Source organism: Phodopus roborovskii, unplaced genomic scaffold (genome assembly GCF_943737965.1).
Source record: "Phodopus roborovskii unplaced genomic scaffold, PHOROB, whole genome shotgun sequence".
NCBI classification, from domain to species: Eukaryota; Metazoa; Chordata; class Mammalia; order Rodentia; family Cricetidae; genus Phodopus; species Phodopus roborovskii.
Genome location: NW_026125397.1, coordinates 6,643,726 through 6,658,119, shown reverse-complemented (window position 1 = coordinate 6,658,119; position 14,394 = coordinate 6,643,726). Strand labels below are relative to the sequence as shown.

Sequence of the window (14,394 nt, the reverse complement as noted above, 5' to 3'; positions counted from 1 at the left end):
GGCATGCTAGTGCAGGGAGAGAAGATACTTAGTTTCTTCCATGGTGTTTGTTCTGACTGAGAATATGGGAAGCCTATGGAGTGCATGCTGCCTGGTGACTTTGCCTGTTCCATTTACACTGCACATGGTAAAACACTCAGAGCTTGAGGCTTAATGTTATGACTTTTGACTCAGCAGTGATGGGAACCATTGAAGAATTTGGGGTTTCCAGAACGTGTGGTGTCTCTGCTATCTATGCTGGTTGAATGGATACCACTGTCAACAGACATGAAGGAAGATCCACAATGAGTAGGGCTTGCTTGATCTGTGACTTCTGACTCAGGTTAAGTTCCAAGAACCACATCAGATAGCTGTAGTGGATCTGACACCTTCTCTGGCTTCCAAAGTCACCTGCATTCACATGCACACACACATACAAATTTTAATTAATAATAAAAATCCTTATGTGGGCAAAATATCCACAGGTTGCTATAGCCCAAAGCTGAGTATGTTCTATCTTCACTATAGTTAAATAGTAGCAGAATCAAATACATTGGACTTAAAACAACAAAATTAAACTCATGGTATAAATCAATTTGTTTGATCTTGAAACTTCTAATTAACTCTTGGCAGATTTGTTGGGTTTGATCCCAGCTCCTAATAATGGAAGTCATGGCAGTCTTAATCACCTTCTAAAGAATCCTGTTTACAACGCAAATCTTCCTGAAGAAAAGAGCTCCCTGGCTCAGTGTCCAATCAAATCAACATCCAGTAATCTTGGCTGCACGTGTGACTCCTGGGTAGGTCTAGCTGCAATGCTTAATAACACTGGTGTGTGTGTGTGTGTGTAAAGTACTACAGAAACAGCTATGATGAAATTAAGATGCAGACGTTGGATATAACACAATTATTAAGCATCTATATGTTTGTTTGTTTAATCTAAAAACACATGCAGACCATTTGTTAGACATCTCCCCATCTAGCTTTTGCATTTTTAGCTATTTTAATCTCTGGATGTTGTGATCACTTCATGGCAGGTAGGGTAAATGCTAGAGGATCCTCCTGCTTTTTTTGATAACCAGAATAGCATCTTTAATATCTTGAAGTCATAAGACACAGCTGAAACTCCCAAGTGTGATCCTGGAGGTTGCAGTGCAAAGCTCAACCCATAGCCACGAAGGATTTTGTGTATGACACTTAGGGCATTGACTGGAAGTAGGACCCTGAGTAAAGGGACTTGTGGGAGCCAGCCTAAGTCCTGATCTGAGGGATGATAGGTGAGTGGCCTGGTGCCCCAGGGGAGTGTTCTGTTCTCAAGCCACACTTTTTTTTTTTTTGTTAAGCTTAAGCAGGTGCAGCTTATTTATAGGTAAAGCTCACAGTCTTGAAAACATTAGAACAACCAAAGAATCTTCTTTCTGCCCTCACCTGTGGCGTTTCCTAGGCTAACTGCTCTTTTTTTTTAAATTTTATTTAATTTTTATATAACAGTCCAATTAAATGAAAACTAACATTTATACACAATATTTGGGAATTTGGGCGTCGTTCTTTCCAAACTACTTCCTGCTGGTAAGGGGCGCTGTCTTGGGGGATTCGAAGAAGATTCAGATATCCTGGCTGTAGTCTGAAAAGATTCCTTCCAGACTAAAATGGCTAGATCACGCCAGACCGCCTGAAACAGAGTACAAGCTGATCCTACATTCCAAACAGCTGGACAAAACAGCCCTACAAGCCACACTTCTTGATGTTGGCCACACCTTATAGTTCAAGACAGAGCCCTATCTCGATCCTTCAAAGGAATAAGGGAATTGCTAAAAGTTTTATCTATGTATTACTGATACCATTTGTCTTCCAAAGAAGACTTCTGACCACAATATACAAGCCATCTAGAGGACAGGGACTAGACTAATTTTGGATCCTGGGCTGTCTAGCTATGTGGGTTGCAGGCTGGTGACTCCCTCAATCTGACCCTGTCCCTTCATCTGCAGAATAACTGATGTCACTTGTGGTTTCCATGAGAATAAAAATGGGGGTAAAACCACAAGGGCTGCACCTGCTGTGCCTCTTACTCAAGTCTGTGGGTTAGGTCCCATTTGAGAGGAGCTGACATGAGCAGATTCCCTGTGTGCTAGAGGGTCCCCCTAGCAGGGTAAACCCATCTTATTGAATGTTCCTTCTCTAAAACAGCCAGCCCAATGTACTGCATTTGGGGGGGGGGACTTTTGTTCAAGTGCATATAATAGGATGTCCCATTTTCATTCATTGTGACTGCCCTAGTCACAGTGTTAACATCTTAGTTGTTGTAAGAATGTGAAAGTATTCAGTAATTTGTGAACCAAATGGGCAATATTCATAAAGCTAGTAGATGGAGTTGATTTTACACTTCCTCTTTTTTTTTTTTTTTTTTTTTTTACTTAGACTGAGAGTAGAGATCACAACTGGAAAGCAGATTTATAGTTTTCCACGGCCACAGATAATTTTGTTCTGTTGCAACTGGTGTGGGTGTGGGTACTCTCCTGTTGAAGAAGGAAAAGCTCTGAGTTCTACAATACTTTGTAAATGTTGTTTTTGTTCTTTCTTGCGTTAGTTAATGCTATAGAAATGATACAGGAAAGAACTAAAGCATGTATCTCTCTTAATCCTTAAAAATCATTTTTATGAACCTCTCTTAGATTGTGCCAGTTGTGGACTTTGAGAAAGAGTTTAATCTGACCACAGAAGATGGTAAGTTACTCTTGGATCTGGAATTTAGAAGCATCAGAGTTGCCCTTGGTGGCGGTGGGTCTCCATAAGGGGCCAGTGAAAGAAGGAAAGAGGGAGCTGTTTACAGGGACAGAGTTTTCGTTGCCAGACAGTCTAGCTTGTAAGTCACAATGAAAGGAATGCCATTTCTCACTGGAAAGGTGTAACCCCTGCTTTGTGACACCCGTGGTTCTCTTTCTGAACCTTTGAGAGTGTTTTGTGTGAAATTTTTTTTTAATAGGTTTATAAGAAAGTTTAGAGTTCCATTTAAAATGCCTGGAAAATTCCCATCTCCTTAATATAGGTTGATTTATCTATCTGCAGTTACTCCCTCATAATTTTTAAATGAGGGTTATGGTTTTATAGGCAACAGAGGCAATATAACACAATTGTGACCTGGATGCTCAAATTGCAAACCCTGATCTTTAAATGACCTGACTGATATTATTTTCCTTGCTGGAACAAAATGGTCAATTTTGCATTAATCCTGCCTTGAGCTGGTCTGTGTGAAAATGCTCTTGTAACTGTTGGGGTTAGGGCAATCTTTTATGCCCAAGGTGGTATGCCCAATATATGGTAAGATTGACAATGTCAGACCTGGCTGCAGCTAGGTTGTGGGCTCAGGAGCAACACTATGGGGGAAAGTATTTATTCCCTGCAAGCTGTTGTCGCCGCATCTGTGGAACAGGTGTAGGACCTATTTCATGGGTGTAGGAGATACAGGAGAGAGAGAAAATGAAGGTAGTTCTGCAAAGCACCTGACACTTAGAAAAGGCTATGTAGCCATTGTCTACAGTGTCATCATTTCAGTCCCTTGTTCTTGGGTTTCCCTTCTCAGTATCCACATATGTTTCCTTCACTGGCTAATTATTTAGTGAAGAGTAGATGATAACATTAAAGAATTTCAGGGGGCTGGTTTTTGTAGTTCAGCTGGTAGGTAGTAGATTGCTTGCCAGCATTCGTGGAGTTCTGAGTTCAGTTTTCCAGCACCACATAAAATTAAGCACAGTGCCATACACCTGTAAAGCCAGTACTCAGGAGAACAAGCAGGAGGGTCAGAAGTTCAAGGTCAACCTTGGTTACATACTAACTTTGATTCCAACCTGGGCTACCTGAGACTATTTCAAAAAGATTTTTTGTTTTCTTGTAGTGTATGTTCTGGTTAACTGGAATTTCTAGTAATTCAAGGTATCGTCTTCTTGTGATACTTTGATAGACCTTAATATGCCAGTAACGAAACAAAGTTTCAGGGACTCAAATTTGTGTGTGGTTCTGCATTTTGCAGTCTCTGTGACATTGTTATGGTTAAAAGCTCACTTCTCAAAATCCTCAAAGGAGAAGAGGGTGGATGAGTGCTTCATTGTATAGTACCAAATAACATGAAGTGTGGTTTGTTTTCCCTTTGTAACTCAGTACAGGACATCAGCAGTGATACTGTGCCGTATGGAAGGCCCCGGTTTCTGCAGAAAAAACACAGCCTCTGTCTTCTTTATCAGCAGCACTTTATGAGTGGCTACAGCCAGGACATCCTCATGCCCCTCTGGACATCTTACACCTTCTTCAGTAATGCAAGTATCTGTTACCTCTTAGACTCTTTCTGAGTGAAGAGAGTACTGAAGAGAGGCTCCAGGAAGTTAGAGACAAGTTTTAGGTCTACCGCTGTTTTCTCTGTGGATCTGAGAGTCAGAATAAATTGCTCAGTAGCTGATTTTCTTTTATCCTCTTTTACCCTCATCTTTAATATCGCATGACTTTGATTTATAATCTAAGAAAATCCGATTGGCCATCAGTGTCAATTACTCTTTTCTAAATGCGTGGCTATGGAGTACATGGATTGTATTCAACTGGCCAAACCTAAGGAGGCCCTGAGAGCTCAGACCTGTCACTGCCTCCCCTCTGCCTGAGGATCTCAGCCCAGACCAGGAGGCATCCGCTTCCCCTCTCTGCTCCCACTAACAACAGAATAGTGAGGCCATGAAAACAGCCTGTGCAAATATCCCAGACTAAGACTGCTGTTGTGTCAGTCACCCTGGCCCCCTGGTGCTTAGCTGGGAGGAGAATGGTAAAGGAACTGTGGGTGGCTGGCAAGACATAAAGATACCCTTAAAGGATTGAAGACAGCTCCATTGACAGAATTTGTTAGACCTAGTAAATGAACTTAGTGTTAATGGTCTTTGAGGCTCCTAAAGAGAAAGATGGGGGTATGTATATGTGCATATCATTTCTGTCAAGATGTTTATTTTTCTAGACATTCACTTTTCTGAAAAGTTTCTTGAGTATTTTTTAAAAATTTTGAAGGTTACTTTTAGTTTCTTTCTTCCCCTTTTAGTATGTGGCATTCACCGTATTTGGTGAGCAGCATTTATTGCTACTTATTGCCTTAATTTGTGATGGCCATTGATTCAGTTTGAATTGGTTTGTTTTTTAATCTAAGCTCTAGGAAGCCACATTCACCATGACTTTCGGGGGGGGGGGTCACCTTGGTTCTCAGTGGCTTCTTCTCCCTCTCTCAGCAACTTTAAGCTGTGTTTTTGGATATGGAAGACGGCATAGAACGTCTAGAAATCAACATTTTATCTCATACAGTATGTAACACTGTATAAATAAGACATAAAACCATCACAGCAGATGATATTTGCAGTTAGGGGATTGATAGCCTTACTGTTGTAGAGTGTGTTTATGTTTTTGTGAGAGAACATTCATAGACAAATGGGAAACTGGAGAAGGTTGTGACCCCATCCAGGCCCGGGCAATGCAGTTTGCCTTTAGTTCATCATTTTGCTTTTCTGCCCATGTCTGGTCCCTGCTGACCTTTCACTGTTTGTTCTTCAGGACAATCTCTCCACAGATGAATTTTCCAACTGTTTATACCAGGACCTTCGCATCCCTCTTAGGCCCATCCATAAATGTTCGTTTTATAAAAGTAATTCTAAGCTAAGTTATGGGTTCCTCGCTCCACCGAGTAAGTACCTCCCCACATCTGTTCCTCTGGCTATCCCTTCACTTAGCTTCTTTCTTTGCAAACATATATATATATCTCATGGGTCTGAGGCTGTGACTCACTGTGGGAGTCCCTGGGTCAGAGTGTCAGCATCAAATTAGTGATAACACCAATGGAAGTAATAAAATAAATTAGTGAGAAATACCTTCCACATGTCCTGGGGCACTGTGCAGTAGAACCTTTTTATATAGTAGTGAAAATCATACATTAATAGCATATTTGGGAAATCATTACATTGGTTTAAGGCTTGAATGTATGATTGATTCATTGAACCTTGGGGGAATAATTGAGGCGGTGCAAATATTTCAGGTAGAAGACTCAGGGGGCGTGAAAGACTGCGTCTGGGGTTTAGGAGGGGGTACATGTTAGGATGAAGGTGACTGGTGAGGGAAGCGCATGAAGGTAGCACTTTCATAGCGTACTCATCCATTGCTGCAGAGCTTCTAGAGTAGCCCTTTCGAAGGAATAGCTCCATTTCTAAAGTGGCAGACTTGTCTGGTAATGAGGAGACTTTAAAACCAGCCTTAGAAGGCAAACATGGAAAGGCCCCAGATGCCCAAGCCCTCAGCTTCTAGTTCAGACAAACCTTGGCTATTGGCCTGTAGGACAGCACATCCTGGCTCAAAGCAGCCTCGTGTGGCAGACTTCTGGGTTGTTTTCTCAGGGTGGTAGGTATCATGCTGAAGCTAGAACTTCAGAGCTGACTCCCTCTGACTGTTAAGAAAAGTTTAAGAAGGCTGTAAACACAGTATTCTCCAAGTTGAAATAAAATAAATAAGGGTAAAGTTTGAAAGTGTGTGGTTCAAAATTTTCTTACTTTAATTTTCATCTCTGATAAACGGTCAGCACAAAGAAGAGTTTAAATTTTGAGTTTTCTAAGGAATGTGGTCAAATATATTGTGTTTCCCTTCTCCTAGAATCTGGGCAGGTTTCTCAGGCTTCGGGTGACACTCAGCTAATTTTTAAAATTGCTCCTCTTTTCACCCAAGAAATTGCAAAAATGTTATCTGTGCTGTATGAACAAGTCTTTTTCATCTTTTTTTTCTTTACAGGACTAAATAAAAATTCAAATCGAATATATTCTGAAGCATTGCTTACTTCTAATATAGTACCGATGTATCAGAGTTTTCAAGGTAAAGCCCTTTAAAGATGGTTTCAGTATATATAGATTTAGTTGATATGTAATAGAATTTATTGTTTTGATTAAATGTGCACTTGTCAAGGACACTCTTCAAAGTTTAACTCTGAAAGGAGTTTAGTATATGTTTGCTTTGTATTTAAATGTTATAAACATTATTTCAGCAAAAAATTTAAGGTATGCCCTCTAAAATTTACCTAGTGAATATAGTAAGCTAACACATTGACTTTCAGTATGGTTTCCTTATTTAAGTTTGTGTAATTATTTTTATTTTTAAGATGAATAGATTTCATAGCATCCTTAACTACTTCACGGCCTGATGCCTGAAAGAATGGATACACATTTCTACTTAAACTTAAGATATAGAATATCAGAACATGCCACTTTAAGTACATCATTATTTAGATTTTTGTGTACAGCAATGTATATTTTCAGAGGGCAGATTCAGATATCAGTAGTGAGTGAATCATTATTTATGGTGCTTTGTAGCTTAATGGTAACACATGACCATCGCCACAGCTTAAGGAACATATTTCCAAATATGGAGATAGAGTTGAATCCAGTGTTTGTCCCTTAGTCCCCTCCAAAACCTAAAAGTCATGTGGGCTTGACAATAAGACTGAGGCCAACCCTGAACTTGCCCTTAGTTGTCAGGGGGACTCGCTTTGCTTTATGTCATCGGCCACTCCCACACAGCAGTGTGGTCTGTCATTCTTTTGGAACCCCAACACCTTCTCTTCTCTTCCAGTTATATGGAAGTACCTCCATGACACCCTGCTGCCGAGGTATGCCAAAGAAAGGAACGGTATCAATGTTGTCAGTGGCCCTGTGTTTGACTTTGACTATGATGGACGCTATGATTCCTTAGAGACCCTGAAACAGTAAGGACATACTTCATTCTTAAAAGTAGTTGTAGAGGGGGATTTCCATCTAGTCAGCAGACCCTTTTCTGTATAGCCCAAGTCACTTTTTCATAGGAGACTTTTATCGTGCAGGAGCCGTGATATATTTTGATATATTAGTCGGTTTTCAATCAAAATACTTTTTTCGGTGTGAGAAGTCATGTCTCCTCCATCTGATTCAGTAGAGCAGCTCATGAGCATGGTGTAAATGCTAACCCTGACAACAGTACTGGTCCAGCAACAGAGGTCCAGAGGAGACAAACGAGAAAGGACATGAAAATGTAGTGTCTCATGTCTGATGCCCTTGAGTTAACAGCACAGCATTGAGCCATCTCCATTGGATGGCAGGGAAGGAACCACCATCTTGAAGAAGCTGTCAGTGGAAATGATTTGGTAAAATGAGAAGGGAGAATGTTTTAGAACCTGGTTGGTGCTTTTGATTCTTACGAGATAAGGACATATAGGAGATGGTTCGAACCCAGGACCTTGCACAAATGAGGCAAGGATCTGTCACTGAGCTACATGCTTATCCTGGTTGGTCTTTATTGAAGCAATAACTTAACTGCATTTTCTAAAGAAAACTTGTTCCTACAGCCACAAGACAGATCCTGAAGACTCTATTAAATTTTGCCCCTCACAAAGAACTCTCTTATTGTCCCACAACAAAACATCTGGGAGTATGTCAGCTTATAAAATATCTAGTTTTTCACTCTGTCTGCTATTTTGGGTTTTTCGTTTATTTTGAAACAGGGTTTCACTATGTAGTTTTAGCTGTCCTGGAACTCACCATGTAGATCAGGCTAGCCTTGAAATCACAGAGATCTACCTGTCTCTGTGTCCATAGTGCTAGGATTAAAGGCATGTGCTGCCACACCCAGCCAGTTCAATTGTTTATTGAGACAGAAAGTTTTTATGTAGTTGGTCTGTAAGCAATGTTGTAGAGCATGTAGAAGAGCCCTTATATGCTTTCCAGTCACAGCTTTAGCCAGACTCTTGTTTTCATTCTATTTTACATGTTATGATTGTACACAGAATCATGTTTGGAAAATAGTGACAGCACTATCTTAAGCCTTGAAAGATGCTCAACACATAAGCAAAGGGATAAAACAGAGGGTGTGGTCTTAAACACAGGCTGTAGTTAGTTAGGTTTTGTGGCTTTTTTTTTTTTTTCAATTGAAGTTTGGGGGAAAAATAGAAATTCATTCAAAGGGATGGAAAGATCTTGTTCTCTCTGAAAGGACTGGAAAAAAAGACCTTGTTTCATTCGCTGCAACTGTGTGGCAGACAAGGGAACATCAATATTGATCTAGAGTTAGAATATTGGTTATAAGTGTTCAAAGATAGGTGTATGTATGTATATATGCATATATCTGTATATACATATATATGTGTGTATATATATATTTACTGTCTGGATATTCTTTAGGTAGAAATGGAAAAAAACAATTTCAATAGAAAAAAGTTACTTGAATGCTCTAATTACTAGCATCATGATTGGGATATTGAGACATCATAATTATTTCACTTCTTACAACATGCTTATTTAATTGAATTTGAATTTTAGATGTGTGTTTCATTAAGATCAGGTCCTACTGAAGTGCTTATTAAAAGGGAGATAGCTATTTCTTAAGGAAAATATATATTGTATACTTCACAGAAACAGCAAAGTCATCCGTAGTCAAGAACTCTTGATTCCCACTCACTTCTTCGTTGTGCTCACCTGTTGCAAACAATCGTCTGAGGTTCCCTTAGAGTGCATGGACTTGGATGTTTCAGCCTTCATCTTGCCTCATCGGCCTGATCACATGGAGAGCTGTACTGTAAGTAGCCTTCCCTGTCTCCCTCCCACACTGACGTGTAAAGTGCTTGTGCCTTATATTACTCTGGAAGAAACAGAACTCCTGAGTGTTCATGGGCTTTAGAATTGCATGGGTGTTAAATGTGGTCCTTGTGTTTTTACTATATGATTTATTTAGATAGCATGTATGGTGTGTGTGTGATCTGTGGGCATGCCTGCCTTGGTGCATTATGCATGTGGAGGCCTATGGATGTGTGAGAAGTCTATCCTCTTCTTCCACCACGTGGAATTCAGAGATGAAACTCAGGTTGTCAAGCTTGGCGACAAGTCCATCTCAATGGTCCTTAAATCAGTCTTTGAAAATGACGCATCTTTATAGAAGGACCCCCCCCCCCCCTTGACCTTAAAAACATTAAAACTCAGGTCAGAAACTTCAAGTCTAGGTTGATTTGTGGTAGGAATTTTCTTGGGTTTCAAAACTAGACTTATAATTCCACTATTATAAATATCTTAAAGTTCTAGTCAGACAGCGTTTAAATAAGTTTCTACATATAATGTCATTATGAAAATCTTTCCTATCATATTTGTCATTTCAGTGATTTTTTTTGGGGGGGGAACAATTGTTTATGTTCTTCATCACTCCTTTTCCTTGAGAGATTAAATTGCCATTAAATATATCAGTTGTCCATTCTGCACCAACCTGCCAAAATAAAAAGCCCACTGCCAATTTATCCATTCACCAAAATGATATTGAGTAACATGAGTTAAACATTGAATCCCTCTTCTTAAATTCCAGTTCTTCAATGGTGACATACATACAAGATTCTAAATGTTGGATTTGAGCCAGAAAGAGTTTTTGTTATTGTTGTTGTTGTTGGTTTTTTGTTTTTTTTTTTTTTTTTTTTTTTTGGCATGTCACAAGTAGTTTCACCTCTGAAGGAGTGACTAACTTTAGCCAGAAGAAACAGACTCCCGATGCATATGTTTTTTCCATTCCTACGAATATTGGAAGAAATGGAAACCTCCTGCTGAGTTCACAGATTTAGCTGTTCCCCTCAAAGCCAGAGTAAGGGTCAACTATTAGGCAGTTGAAGATTAATGGGAAATGGGAAGTTGTTGATCTGTTTTCTATGGGGAAAGTCTGGTCTAAAGTGAGAGTTCCAGGACAGGCTCCAAAGCTACAGAGAAAATAAAATCCCATCATGAAAAACGAAAACAAAAATAAAGCAAAAAAACCCAACTACATTTATTTATAATGTGTGCATGCACATGTGTGTGTTCAAATGCCATATGGGACTCAGAGAACAACTTTCAGGAGTTGGTTCTTTCCTTCCCTGACATTGTCCTTGGGGTTAAACTTTGGCAGCAAGGGCCCTTAGTGCCGAGCCATCTTACTGGCCCATAAGCTTTTTTGATATATGTCTTTGACATTTTCCCATGGCCATTTTCAGAAATGCTTATAGCATGATGATCTCTATTTTTATTTCCCAGAAAACCCTCTTTTGGATCTTTTCTGATCTCATATTTTCTAGGCCTTTACTCTCTATAGAAATCGCATTTTATGTGTTTTCCAACCTTATTTCCAAGCAGCCATAAAGATAACATATTCCTATGGGAATTAGAGTTTGTGTAACACAGTTGCTCATAATTTATATTTGATCTTTAAAATCAGACTAACATGAAGCCAGGAAAGATGGCTCAATAGTTAAGAACACTGGTGCCTTTTCCAGTGGCCTTGGATTGAACTGTAGCACCCACATGGTAGCCAGCAATGATCTGTAACTTTAGTTCCAGATCTGATCATCCATCTTGTCTGCTGTGGTGCACAAATATACATGTAGGCAGAACACCTGTACATATAAAATTTAAAAATAAATAAATTTAAAAACTCAAATAAATACACCACCCTAGAAAAATAGGGTAAAGGGGTACAAATTCACATGTCAAGTAATTTTCCAATAGGACAACACAAGCAGAACTTGTATCCATTTTTCCCACATTACTTTTCTACCATGCTACATAGTTCCCATTTTCTGTTTGCTCTTGTTTTGTATAGTTTTTGTGTTTCAAGACAGGGTTTCTCTTTGTAATTGCTCTGGCTGTCACTGAACTCTCTCTGTAGACCAGGCTGGCCTGGATCTCAGAGAGCCACCTGCCTCTGCCTCCCGAGTGCTGGAATTAAAGGCATGCACCACCACTGCCCAGCTTTCCAGCATTTTTAAAGCTCCCTGGAATGATTTTTCTTACACTTGTGTAATGTTTATAACCACCTGTTCCCAGTTTCCTCTCTTTCTAATTTAACAGACATGTATGTCGTAGATAGTGGAAAATATGCTACTCAAAAGTGTGGATTATGCATAACATGGATCCTATAGCTTACCATCTCACAGCCCCAAAGGCCCTTAGTGAGTGAAGTGGGAGGAGGGGATCCTTTGGGGAAAGTGAGCTGCATGATCTCTGGTGACACTTCTTCATTGTCCTACCTCCCAGTATGGGAAACAGGAGTCTACATGGATTGAAGAGTTACTGATATTGCACAGAGCTCGGGTCACAGATGTCGAACTCATCACTGGACTCAGCTTCTACCATGAACGGCAAGAATCAGTCTCAGACCTGTTGAGGTTGAAAACACATTTGCCAATCTTTAGCCAAGAAGACTGATTTTTTTAATTAAAAAAAAAAAGCACCATAAATCTTTTTGAGAGAATCTTATATTTTATACCTTCTTCTACACTTTCGCATTGTTTGGAAACTGACAAGTGGAGTTAAAACTGGGAATCCTTTGTGATGCCTATTCTGGGCCATGTGACACTCAGCACATCAGAGGATGTTCCTATCCTGTGTCATGCAGATTTCCTGGATTAAGTATGTGATTAACACACTGGGAGTAAAGACACTTCAGACCTGCAAGTGCTCTTGGGACTCTCTTCAAGGAGACAGGGCAGTGAACATGATGTTGGAATCTTATTATTTGTAATAAAACTAAGTAAAAAAACTGAGGTAATCCATGCCACATTAAAAAAAAAAAAATAGAAAATGGTTCTGGATTAATTATCTTGGAATTTCAGGTTTAACTAAAAATTTTGAGGGTTCCATTTCTGTCTTTTCTGTCTCCTCCTAAAGCCAAGTCTATCTATTATAAAAATTTGATTCTACATTTGTACACACACAAAAAATTTCCCATTATCTTCAGTAGAAATAAACAGATATTGAAAACAGCCCTGAAAGTGGTTCTCTTGGGCCTTTTAAAATTGGCCTTGAACTCATTGGAATTTGCAAAGAGACATTTTCCATTGAGAAGAGTGTTTTCCGCCACACAAGGGACCCACTGGAGGAAGAAGGCTTTTGCCTGGCTCAGCACTTAGGTTGGAGGTTTTGTGGATCCGAAGAGTATGTTACCCATCATTTAGCATCCTCACTGCAGCCATGACAAAAAAACACAATGAGGTTGATTTCTCCTCTGCAATAATTGTGCCCTTGTTCCAACCTGTGAATTTTGCAAGGGAATGTTAAATTGTAGGTTTCCTGGGTCCACTTTTGGTATATTAGTCTACCAAGGGTTTTCATAGATTCTCATAGGGTGACCAGCCTTTGTGTCATCCACAAAGATGTTTAAATAATAAAACTTGTATCCGAAATTTACTGAACAACTTAGAAAGCATCATTTTATTTTAGCTCACAGTCTCTTCAACTCTTGTATGTGTATTTTTCAATCTGTTCTTTGCATGTTCAGGTTTAGTATTTTCTGTGATTGTGTCTAATGTTTTGTTTGTTTTTATTTTGCCTTTTATTTTATCCATTCTGCTATTGAGCCTTCCAATTGGTTTTAAACATAAGCTATTGTATTTCTAAAATGTTATTTTTTTTCTATTTGCTGAGAATTTTTGTCAGTTCCATTGAGTATCAACTTTTTCATCTGTTTCATGTGTATTTGCAATTGCTTGCTGAAACATTTTTTGATGGCTGTTGTACAGTCTTCATTGAATAATTCCAACATTTCAGATGTCAGTGTTTGCATCCATAGATAGTTTTCTTTTTCTCAACATATTTTTCTTCTTCTAATGAGTGGTTTTCAATTAAAACCTGGATTTTTTAGGCATTCTGATTCCAAGATTCTGCATCCTGTGTAAATCTTCGCTGATATCATTCCAGCAGGAGTAATGGGAGCTCTGCTTCCTTATTGCAGGCTGTGGCTGGGAGCTGTAGCATCCCACCCTGCCTCCACTGGTACTGGGATGAGAAGAGGTAAGCACTGCTGATGCCTCCCTAGCTGGGATGGGAGCAGTACTACTTACTGCTCCCATGTGGTCTCCGGGGATGCTGGCATCCTGGAGCAAACTTCATTACTTCATGGGGATGAAGTCTAGGTTCCCCAAGTCTGCTGGAGTGTGCGTGTGCATGCGTGCCTGTGCATGTGTGTGCGTGCATGCGTGCCTGCGTGTGTGTGCGTGCGTGCGTGCGTGTGCATGTGCACTTCGTTTAATAGATAGGTAACTTTCTCTGAGCTAGACACCAAAGTTGCAAAGAGCAATTGGTTCCAATTCCTACAGTCTTGAGGAGACAGAGAAGGCAGCAGAAGTGTGAGTGGACCCTAAGAGTAGGAACTGTTGCTGAAATCATGAAAAATATACTTGGGTACTCCTTGGCAGTTGGCAGAATTAATTCAGAGTTCCTGCTCTTGGGGACTGCTATATGATGGTGACCCTATTCTGCCCTTTTCTGGTAAAGGCTATTATGCAAAACAAACCCCACCTTAAAGTCAGGAAGGTGGTAGACCACACCTTTAAACCCAACACTTGGAAGGCAGAGGCAGGCAGATCTTTGAGTTTGAGGC

At 39.8% G+C, this 14,394-nt stretch overlaps 1 protein-coding gene across 1 annotated transcript in view; it reads left to right on the top strand.

The window, feature by feature from the left end:
• Enpp1 (ectonucleotide pyrophosphatase/phosphodiesterase 1) overlaps window positions 1-12,476 on the top strand; it is a 53,763-nt gene extending 41,287 nt beyond the window's left edge. Inside the window, exons 18-25 of the mRNA XM_051175406.1 lie at window positions 613-779; window positions 2,652-2,703; window positions 4,135-4,289; window positions 5,554-5,683; window positions 6,775-6,855; window positions 7,609-7,741; window positions 9,420-9,582; window positions 12,051-12,476. Of these exons, the coding sequence (XP_051031363.1) occupies window positions 613-779; window positions 2,652-2,703; window positions 4,135-4,289; window positions 5,554-5,683; window positions 6,775-6,855; window positions 7,609-7,741; window positions 9,420-9,582; window positions 12,051-12,221 (1,052 nt within the window). The 3' untranslated portion in view covers window positions 12,222-12,476. The remainder of the gene's footprint in view (window positions 1-612; window positions 780-2,651; window positions 2,704-4,134; window positions 4,290-5,553; window positions 5,684-6,774; window positions 6,856-7,608; window positions 7,742-9,419; window positions 9,583-12,050) is intronic.
• Window positions 12,477-14,394: the final 1,918 nt, after the last annotated feature.